Source organism: Rhinopithecus roxellana, chromosome 11, assembly GCF_007565055.1.
Source record: "Rhinopithecus roxellana isolate Shanxi Qingling chromosome 11, ASM756505v1, whole genome shotgun sequence".
NCBI classification, from domain to species: domain Eukaryota; kingdom Metazoa; phylum Chordata; class Mammalia; order Primates; family Cercopithecidae; genus Rhinopithecus; species Rhinopithecus roxellana.
Genome location: NC_044559.1, coordinates 47,666,865 through 47,677,793, shown reverse-complemented (window position 1 = coordinate 47,677,793; position 10,929 = coordinate 47,666,865). Strand labels below are relative to the sequence as shown.

The 10,929-nt window shown below is 52.9% G+C and overlaps 2 protein-coding genes across 2 annotated transcripts; one reads left to right on the top strand and one right to left on the bottom strand.

Moving 5' to 3' along the window:
* Nucleotides 1–5,907: 5,907 nt before the first annotated feature.
* FOXI2 (forkhead box I2) lies at nucleotides 5,908–8,036 on the bottom strand. The gene is made up of 2 exons (XM_010357907.2): nucleotides 7,493–8,036; nucleotides 5,908–6,760 (listed from the first exon to the last, which is right to left on the bottom strand). Exons 1-2 carry the CDS (start codon nucleotides 8,001–8,003, stop codon nucleotides 6,315–6,317), a joined length of 957 nt encoding a protein of 318 aa, XP_010356209.1. The 5' UTR covers nucleotides 8,004–8,036; the 3' UTR covers nucleotides 5,908–6,314.
* A 250-nt stretch (nucleotides 8,037–8,286) lies between these two features.
* LOC104658004 lies at nucleotides 8,287–9,739 on the top strand. The gene has a single exon (XM_010357900.1). It carries the CDS (start codon nucleotides 8,365–8,367, stop codon nucleotides 8,863–8,865), a length of 501 nt encoding a protein of 166 aa, XP_010356202.1. The 5' UTR covers nucleotides 8,287–8,364; the 3' UTR covers nucleotides 8,866–9,739.
* Nucleotides 9,740–10,929: the final 1,190 nt, after the last annotated feature.

The window sequence follows — 10,929 nt, the reverse complement described above, 5'->3', positions numbered from 1 at the left end:
TTGTAGATAAATTAAAGCAATAGTGAATGACAAAAAAAAAAAAAAAAAAAAAAACTAGGAGCAAAGTATTTCTTCAGAACTGCATAGCAAATGATTACTTCAGTTTTCCCTCTTCCTCCCCTTGCAACTTCTTTCTTAGATGTTGCATTAGTTAAACAGTATACCAAACTGCCTTTAATTTCCTCCAATTGAAATATGCAATGTAGTCTATTCTTTTTAGCAAAAAGGAAAAAAATTTTTTAAAATCAAAGTAGTCAATATAAATAGAGCAAGGAGGCAGTCTATACCATTCAAGATGACAAAAAGAACATAGAGAATGAAACTCCACACTTTTCAAGAATGCTGAAACAGAAACCTTCCGTTAAAGTATTAATTCTACTCACTCCAGAAGTCCATCTTCTTCCCATAGCCTGACCTGCCCTTAGGCTTCTCAGAGTAAAGTGGTCTCAGCCTAGCAAAGGAAGGGTCAGTCAAAGAGGGTGGAGTTGTGTAGGTCAGGTGTCGAAGGGAACGAGTGCCTTAGGCAGATCGGAACCACCCGTGCATGCAGGTCTGGAGGCCTCAGTGCAGGTGATGGATTGCCAGACCGGATTAGGGGCCTGGGGACAGGCGACTCCTCAACACCTCTAGAAGGCAGTAAAAATGATCCCTTGCAAGCATCTTCAATGCCTCTCTCGTCTTTCAGTCTGGTTGTGCCCTGGCCCTGTGAAAGGAGCACACAAGCTTGACTCCATTCCTGACCTCAAATTCTTCCTGCCTCCTTGGGACCTAAGGCCTATTCTGGATGAGGAGGTTTAGATCCAGGGAGTGCAGCAGGAAAGGGGAAGGATGATCTGGAAAATACTTGGATATCATTGGCAAATAACAAATCATCTCTCAGATAAAAATATACATATCTCTTTGGGAGGCTGAGGCAGGTGGATCACGAGGTCAGGAGGTCGAGACCATCCTGGCTAACACGGTGAAATCCCGTCTGTACTGAAAATACAAAAAATTAGCCGGGTACAGTGGAAGGCGCCTGTAGTCCCAGCTACTCAGGAGGCTGAGGAAGGAGAATGGCACGAACCTGGGAGGCGGAGCTTGCAGTGAACCAAGATCACGTCACTGCACTCCAACCTGGGTGACAGAGCGAGACGCCGTCTCAAAAAAAAAAAAAAAAATATATATATATATATATACATATCTTACACGTCTGACCACTGATCAACACGTGAAAGCAGGGGTGTCAGCCTAGATTCTCAAGGACATAATTTACATTATTATGATTGCTTTCACGTTCAAAGTGAAACTTATATGGACTAACCAAACCCTACTGGCCTCACTGTCAATATTATCTCTGAATGTTCCTATCCCCCAGCTCTGCGCCCACTCCGAATTCCCCTAGCATGGCACACAGCCCTCCAGCATGGATATTCAACAGCAATGGCCTCCTGGGCTTGGCCCACTCAGTGTTGTATCTACAGGGTCCAGCAGCAGGCCTGGCCCTGGGTAAGGAAGAATCAGACCCATCACAGGAGGCTGGGGGCTGGGTGGTGGGCAGAAGCGTTTATGAAAAGCTGAGGGTACAGGTGTACTCACTCACACATGTACTCATTCATTCGTTCATTCATTCAGTCAGTCAGTCAGTCCATCGTTCAACTGCTACCACCTGTCCACAGTCTCCCTGGTTCTAGGGATGTTACTCTAGAAGAAAGCAGGCCGGTCTCTTCCCACAGAAACCACAGGAGAAGAGGCAGGAAGGTACTCGGTCTTCTGTGGGTGTGATGCAATCCATCCAGGGCCCCCAAGAACACACCAAAGGGCACAGAACTTGGACCTGGATTGTCAGAAGGAGTCTGGAAAAGTGAGGTCTCTCTAGGACCTAAGGGATGAAGTGGGAAGCAGAAAAGTCAGGAATAGAGGGTAGGAAGGCTCCTACTGATGTAGCTCAATATTATCTGTGGCCTCTGAGAAACAAGACACTTAACTGGTCTGAGCCTCAGTTTCCCCATAAGTAAAATGGGGATAATAGGAGCATCACTGGGTTGTTGTGAAGGCTGAATGAAAAATGCGCAGGAAGCATCTAACAGAGTCCCTGACACCTTCCTTGACCTTCAATCTGTCTGGTGGATGAATGGGTGACTCTTAGGGGGAGAGAAGGACTCGATGATTTATAAGTTTAATTTGCTCTAGATTACAGCAGGGACACAACTCCAATGTTCTTTTCTTTCTTTCTTTTCTTGGTGAAGGTCCAATTTCATATACTATTTATTGCCCTCCATGAAATGGATGAAACTAAAGATATTTTCCATTCTTTGTGTTCAGTCACTGATGAAATCTGACCAAAGAAAGCAGTTTGTTACAGGTACCCAGCAGTTAGCCCTGAATAACGCTGGTTAGCAAATTCAAATTGGATTAAAAGAAAAAGAGCTCTAAAAACTTTACCCTATAGATGGGAGATGCACCAAAGGACTGCACACTCAGAAGCCCTGGGGAAGGGCCAACTCTGGCCACATTAATTGCCTCCCCTGTCACTGCCAAATGACAGATCTTCTAATATGAGGACAGGTTTTAAGGTTCCTAAATGACACTGTGGAAAAGTGAGCAGATGGGACCTACACCAGCCCGGGGCTGTGCTTAACTGCCTGCCTAAAATCACAGTGAAGTTATGAAACTGAGTAATCAAACACTTCCTGAGTTAGCAGGGTGTGGAATACACTGGGGTCTGTGTACAAGACATAATATGATACTTGTGTTTACAAGTGAAATGGTTGATGACTTGATCATCTATAAGTAATCCTTATAGAGCCATAAAGCCATGTCCAGTCTGTAATTCTTCACTCATCTTTGTTCCGACCACTGGATGGAGGCTCTGTGAGGGTAGCAACAGGCTCAGCTTATTCACTGCATGACTGAATACCACATGGTTAACACTCAAAAGAGATAGATTGAACAAGTCACATTTTATTAGGATACAAGTGACTCAACCTCTATTGCATTCTATGGTGGTTTCACATGTTTCTCTCCTACCTGGAGTCAAATCCTGAACTCAACGGGTTGTTTGAAAATACGATGCCTTTAGGTATGGAGGGTGGTTGGTGTAATCTGTGAAGATCCTACCCAAGGTGGCGCTCCGTGGGTGGTGTGTGTGTGTGTGTGTGTGTGTGTGTGTGTGTGTGTGTGAATGAAGAAGAACCATTCATGTATAAGACTCATTTGTTAGAAATGTTTTTTAAAGTGCCATAGTGTTTCAAAAGTGAACATTGGATTTCAATGTAGGGGATTATCCCCATTGGGGATAATTTACCCAGTGACCAAATGTTTCTAGGGCAGATTACAGTTTCCTGTATTATTATTCTCTTTGATTTTCAGTCACTAGGAAATCCCACTGCTGCTTGGCAATGCACAGAATTCCTAATCACCCGATATTTTGGCGTGTTTTAATTGTCTTTCCCTTCTGAACTTTGAAGCTTGCTCCTATATTTGAAACTATTCAGTGCCACCAAGCGGTTTATTTGTACTAAAAATTGGATATTCTAATGGCATACTGCCATGTGCCTATGCCATGACGCAGAGGTATTCCTTTTGTTGAAGTCTCACCATTACTTTTGGAATTGGCTGCAGGATTCATGATTTCAAAGGCAAAAAAAAAGGAACAGGGCAGGGGAGCAGATGGGGTCTGAGTGCCACAGTGGACTCAGAGCCCTGGGATCAGAGCACCCTCCTAGCCTCCTGGCAGCAGTGCCCTGGCCGGACCAACAGGACCCGGTTCTTCTGCTGCCTGCATGCAGTGAGCTCTAGGGACTGTGGTCAAGTTCACCAAGCCCTGGCCAGAAGACAGTATTTAACCATAAAGGGACCACAAGCTGCATTGCTCTGTTTTCTTGTTTTGATTTCAACAGTTTCTTTGCTATGAGAAAATGTTTCTTTGGGATAATGAGTCTGAAGCTGACTGTGCCATGCCTGGGCCTATGAAATGCATTTTGGCCTGGCTTCCCGTCTCCTAAACACATCCAGGCATGCGGGCTGTTTTGGAGGGGAGAATGGGTTCTGTTTGGCATCTAACCCCACCCATGTCCAAATACCTTGCACTGCTGGAAGTATTTTTAACCAAGCTTTTCTCATGAAGATTTCATCTATTTGCTTATACTATTACCTACTAATGGTATAAAACTTTGAATAAATGAGCAACTTTCAAAAGGTAAAAAATGATCTTTGGGCAAACAAACCAAAAGTTGAAAAATCTTAAATTTTTTCCCCCAATTTTAGCATAAAAACCATTGTTAGAAAAAAATAAAGCAGCTTCCCAAAGTCTAGGAGTCATGCAGCCATGACGTTCCATGTTTACATCCATACGTGTCAGCCAGTTTTCTTGAAGCTCCACTGATCGTCCAGTTGTCCACTGTATTTTCCGATTGTTGTCAAATTTAATTAGAAAATGTTCTTTCCAAGTTTCCTGCAAGTTCAGACTCTGAAATGGGGATGTTGGTGATAGCAGTGGAATTCTTATACAAAATAGCATACACATGCAAGCTACGTATATTGGTCTTTATTTTTAGCATTTTACTCTATTAAAATAAGTTCAAGGTATAATTTTTAAAATGTATAAGCTAAGGAATTTCTTTTCCTTTCCTGGCCTTCTTTAACTGTATTACATATGGGGAGTGGCCCCCCAAGAGAGATGGTGGGTTGGTTGTGAGTTTGGTTAGCCAACATCATCACCTTCGACACAACTGGCGCTCTGCTCACCTGCCTGTGGGGGGCAGCAGCGTAGATGCCACACAGAGTTAGGAACCACTGCTGATGAAACACATGACCAGGCACCAGGTTTATCCCAGCTCCTGGCTCCTTCTCTCCATGTTCCCCTGCCTCCCTCCTTCTCCCTCCCTCTCTGTCTTACACACACACACACACACACACACACACACACACACACGCCTCACTCTTCAGCAGGGCCATGATGAGTCAGCTCTAGGGACAGACAGGTGCACTGCTCTCATTTCCAGCACTGGTGGCAGCAGCAGTGAGGGGCGCTGCGGGCAGCTTAGGAATACCTGTGTGGCTGGGGCTTAGGGTTGCTAAACCAGCTGTCCTACTCCAAACTAACAGTATCCTCTCTCCACTCTCTTCCTGGGAAGGCCCCCTCCCATCCTCCCCCAAAATGCAGGGAAGATGGGTACCCCCATCAACAACAAGATGGGTACCCCCCACCAATGTGCCCATCTCCAGGGAGTCCCAGATGCCACAATGACTCAGGGCATCTGACTGGGGCACTTAGGACTTCTGAGGAGTACAGAGGCCAAAATTCCTCTTCCCAGTGACTGGGGGCTCCTTGTGCTTCACAAAGAGACCATGTCTAAGAACGAACCACGTGGGGCAGGGTTCAATTTACACAAGCTGCTGTTCAGGAGCTCTGAACACAGGCGCAGCTTTGGCCCATACTGTGGGTTTGGAGGGGAAAGAGACCAAAACAGGTGTGTCCTTTCATGAGCCTGTGTGAGTGTGAGTGTGGATGGGGTGGCACAAACCTGGACCCTCGGGGAACTCCTGGGTGCTGGGCACCGCTCCTGTGGTCAGTGATGACGGGGCCCTGGGGAGCTGCCTTGTCCTACGGGGGGTCATCAAGGACCAGAGCTGAGTGACAGGGGAGGGAGCTGGTATCCCAAGGGCGTTTTCTGCCCAGGCAGCCCTTCTCCCTCTCACCACCGGCAGTTTCAGCCATTAGCAAGACCTTCCTTACACAGGACCCAATCCCAAAAGTCTCAGATCCCCTCATTGCAGGCTCCTGGCCCACCTGGACCCCACCACTGTGGCTGCTTCTGAGCTCTGTCCTCCAGCCCCTGCAGCAGCCTCCCTGAAGCAGGAGGGAAGACCCTGAGCCAGGTGACCCAAGCTGGGTGGAGGTGGAAAGAGCCCCCACCCCCCACCCCCCGGGCCGCTCTGGCAGCCCACCTTCCTCCCACCTGCTCTAAGGCGCTTTGGAATCAGCCAGCCTGCTTGGGAAACGTTGGAGCTGAGCGCCAACCGCGCCGCCCCTTCAAGGCAAATCCCTGGAGAGCACAGGTTCTGGAGGCCCAGGAGGGATCGACTTAGAGGCAGAGCAGGGAAGCTCTGAAGGTCGCCTGGGTGAGGGGTGCACAGCAGACAGGCCACCCACCCCGAGGCCCAAGAGCCGCTCAGCCCAGCTCCCTGCTGGCCAAGCCGCCCCCGGCTCTGCGCGTCCTCCCAGGGCACACAGGCCTTCGGCGCCAACACGTGGGGATGTCACCAGGGGAAACCGGAGGCCTGAGCTCAGCACCTTTGGACACCGCACCCGGCTAGCCTCCAGCGTCCCTTCAAACTTGGGTCTCTTCCCGGCTGTAGAGGAGGTGACTGACGCGGAAGCCAGCGGCGGCGGTCTGGTGGCCAGGGGCGAAGCCAGGCGAGGGGCTAAGGGTCTGGGAAGCGTGGACGGCGACCGTCGGCGGCGGCCTCCCGAAAGAAAAGTCGCCCGCCAGGCCCCCGGGGAAGGTGCCAAGGCCGCCCGCCAATGCGTTCATAGCCGAGGCGAAACCGGAGAAGCAGGTGGCGGCCTCGGGTGCGGATGGAGAGGGCGAAGCCTGTAGGTCCCGGCAAGCCGCGCCCGGGGGCTCCAGCGCGGGCGCCTCGGCCCCTCCCTCGCTTCTGGCTCCCGAGGGCGAGGCCGCGCTGGCTTCAGCTCTCCTCTTCCTCTTCCTTCGGAAGTTCCCGTTGTCAAACATCTTCTCGCAGTTGGGGTCCAAGGTCCAGTAATTGCCTTTACCTGCAGAAGAAGAAACAGCCCAGTTCAGAAAGTTCGAGCTTTGACGGACCCGTGGTGTGAGCGAGCGAGGAGGTCAGCTTCAGAAAGATCTCCCGCTGGCCCTTGCAGAGGGTCTGAGCCCTCGCCCCCATCCCACCCTTGACCGGCACTGTGTATCCAATGGGCCTCCACAGCCGGACTGGGAAGAAAGTGGCAATCCAGAAAGGAGGAGGAAGGGAGCCTTGGGAAAGGCCGAGACCCGCTAAGGTGAAGGAAGGCCTGCGGGAGGCGAACCGTGGGATTCCGCCAGCCGCTCTGCCAAGGACATCGCAGACCACGCCGGGCCCCCAGGGAGGCTCCAGAGCTTTCCAAATGGGCATCCTATTTGTTTTGCCTATCCTTGGGGTAGGCGCTGTCTTCCCCACTTTACCGGGTAGGGCACTGAGGCCCAGGGAAGTTGAGTCACTCCCAAGGTCACCCAGCGTGCTGGCTCTCCCGCTTCTTCCCCGAAGGAGCGCACAGAGATTGAGAGCCCCGGGACCGCCGCACTGTAAACGCGGGCCTGTGGGCACTGCCACTGTCTGAGAACTTGTTCCTGGCTAATCACGTCTCCCCCTTGTCTCTCTCTCCCGGGTATCCCCAACGCGCAGGGAGGAATGAGGTTGTCCAAGGTCGCTGCCACCCGCCGAGTGCCCGCAGCACGGCGGAAAGAGCGGGAGTCCTAGACGGAGCAAGCCGGTGCGCCGCTGTTACCTGGGTCGTCCTCGTCGCGGGGCACCTTCTTGAAGCAGTCGTTGAGCGACAGGTTGTGGCGGATGGAGTTCTGCCAGCCCGCCTTGCTGCGCTTGTAGAAAGGGAAGTTGCCAGCCACGTACTGGTAGATCTGGCTGAGAGTCAGCCTCCGCAGGGGCGCGCTCTGGATGGCCATGGCGATGAGCGCCGAGTAGGAATAGGGCGGCCGCACCAGCCTCAGCAGCTCCTGCTGGCCGGAGAGGCTCAGCCAGGAGAGGTCGGCGCCCGCCAGGCCGCCCGGGGCGCCAAGGAGCGGGCCGGGAGCCCCGTAACTGGGGGCCGCGTAGGGCGGCGCGGGCCCGGGACCCGAAGCGTAGGACTTGGGTCTGAGCGCTGGCGCATTCACCCACAGGCGCTGGCCCCCGCCCACCGCGCCCAGATCACTATGCTCATAGCCCGGGGGGTGCGCGGTGGCCTGGGCCTGGCCGGGCGGGGCCGAGGAGGGGCCCAGGTCTTTGCAGTAGGTGGCCATGTCCAGCCGCGCCCGGGTCTGGGCCAGCGGTGCCGCACCGAAACTCATGGGCGACCCATCCAGCTTGGCCACCAGCAGCCCCGGGGTGCGAGCAGCCCGGCCCAGCCCTCCGCCCTTTAAACACCGTCGGGGTCAGAGCCCATGGAGAGTGACGGTGGCGAGCCCCTCCCCTGGCAGCCCTGGAGGAGTGAAATTCTTGTCCTCGCCCCGGTGTCAGTTTTCCGCCCCGCCCAGGCCTGACACGTCCCCGACCGGACGCCCCTCTGATTCCCCCTTCCTCCTTTGTGCGATCCGTCCCGAGTCCACAGTCGCTCGCGGTCTTGGTTGCAGGGACCCTAAGTCCGTAGCCTCGTCTGGTTTCATGGGCCCCGCAGCCCCGACTTCCCTGGACGGTACCACGACTCCTCAAGGCCCCCAGGGCTCTGGCTTGGGAGCCCCGTCCAGTGCGCGGCCCCTTTTCTCGCCTGGGGACATCTTCCCCCAACGAAACTCGCCTCGCCGGGGCCCCTGGGTTACCCGGGACTTGGGGCTAGGGGTAGAGGGCAACTACACTGCTCAAGAGATAGCAATGAAGTCCGTAGATCTCCAGGCTAGAGCCGCAGAGGGAGGTGGCGCGGTGGAGAAAGAGGGGCTGGGCATGGACAGTGGCCCTGGTGTCGTCCGGAGTCCTCGCGCCCTTAACGCGCGAAGGCAGTGGACTGACATCTGCGCCGAAGTCGCGCGTACCCCAGGGAGGGTCTGGACCCTGGAAATCTCGGACGCCGCAGCCGTCCAGGGCAGTTATCGCTTTTCCCAAGCCGGGGAGTCCGGGGCCCCGCAAGGTCTCTCCGCGCTGTGGTCTCGGGAGCGCAGTGCGGAGTGAGCCAAGCTCTCTGCTGGGTGTGGGAGGACAAGCCGAAAACAGGGACGTCTCTGCAGTGCGTCCGACGCCAGCCGTCCTGTCCTGCTACCTCCGGGGGATGCTGCAGCCCGGGTTCTCCCGTCCCCCCACGCTGCCCGGCTCTCGGCCTCCCCTGGTCCCCGCGCTGTGGGGTGGAAGAGGATGGACCCAGGCTGACGCGCCGCGCTGGGCTGGGTACCTGGGAAGAGCGCCCGCCTCCCGGATTCCGAGTCGGGCACCTGTGAGAAAGGCGAAAATTCAGGCCTGGTGCTCAAGGCTTAGAGATGAGGAGACCTCCCCATCCCTCCAAATTCCTGCCCGCGGTGTTGGGGCTGACCTCCTGGAAGCTGGCCTCTCCCTGGGTATTCCCCAGCGTTACGCGGGGCTGTGGATCTAGTTTCAATTCATTTGAAAAACAAAAGGACCAACCCTTCCTGACTTTTGGCTGTGGAGGAGGCTTTTAGGTTGGGGCCAGCGGTTCAATAGATCCAGGAAAGAGTTTGGGTTTGGGGATTAAAGGGCCCGGTTTGAGTCAGCGACTTACTGGTGGTGCAGCCCCTAGGCCTCCCAGATCGTAGTTTCAAATTTTATGTAAAACAACTAATTTATAGAACAATTTAACAAATGGTGGAAAGAAGTGAGAGACCCTCTGTTGGAACGTTGGCCTCTCCCCTTAGAAGTGAAGCCACTTAGGAAGTGGTGGGTGAACTGAAGGCCGTTCCCAAGCAGTGAAGAGAAAAGAAATACCCCGAAATGGTTCTTTGAGGTCGGCTCTTCGGCTGGACTCTGCCCCCCTTTTCCTTCCCCCTTTCCTAAAGATTTCTAATTTTTCTGAAAGGAATGCTAGTTATGGGGGTCCCAGGTGCCTTTTACGAAGCCGCCCTCCCCTTCATCCCCATCGTTGACCCAGCGGTTGCGGAGTCAACGGGAAGTACTGGGGTGGGACACGCCTCTTCTTGCTTCTCAGGTGGGCACAGTCTATTGCTTCCACCCAAAAGAGCAGCCAGTGCCGTCTGCCACTCAGCTTAGCCACTTCCAGTGTCCCTTCAGTGGAAACCATGCTGTTGTCTGTAGATGTGACCAGTGTTTTGGTGACTACCTCTTGAAGAAAGTGTCTTTCCCTCAGCACATGTGTTGCAAGCACGACTTGGATCCTCTCCTTATGGTGCAAACCCATATCAGCGCCTGTAGACACCCACTTTCCTCCCATAACACCCTTCCAGAGCTTGCCAGAGGGTCTGGGATGGCTCCACACCTTCTGGAATTTTGAAACGGCTGCTGATTAGGACGCAGTTTTTGAGTCCGTGCTTGATGAGGATGTACAGAGGCTGCACAGCTCTGCCTTGACCCAAGTCCTCCCAGAGAGAGTGAGAAAGTGGGAGCTGCAGCCAGACCGGCAGGGCCACCGGCATGGCAGGTTCTACAGGAGTCCGCCTGGCCGTCCCTGCTTTCTAGCGGCTGTCATGAAGTACTGGACAAAAGCAGCTGCTCCTTTTCAGGGATTTCGATTGTCCAAGGTTGTGTGACATTTACAGCTGATGTGCAGGAATTAACTTGGCTGGAGGAGTCTACTTAGTATTTTCAAACTTTCAAAATGTAGAGAGAGCTCAAGAGGCTTTTGTCTTAGAATGGATCATTTGCAACATCCGCAGATACTCTCCTTGACTTTTGCAGTTTTTTTCTTTCAAATTGTGTTGCAGGTTTTGGAATTTTATGTAGACTTCTGGTTTCTCACATTAGAAAGGATCAGGTCAGGGGCTACTGTGGCCAAGAGCTTAGTGTGGAGATACAACCAGATCTTGGTTTGAAGTTGGGCTCCAGCAATGAGATCCTAGGTCAACCATTCCATCCCAGAGCCTCATTTTATCCCCTGCCTGTGAAGTGCTTTGACATAGTAAGTTTCTCAGTTAGCACAGGCATACTCTGTTTCATTATGCATCACAGATACTGTGTTTTTTACAAATTGAATAATTGTAGCAATCCTAACTCAGAAAAGTCTATCAGCACCATTTTCCCAACAGCGTGTGCTCACTTCATGCCTCTGTG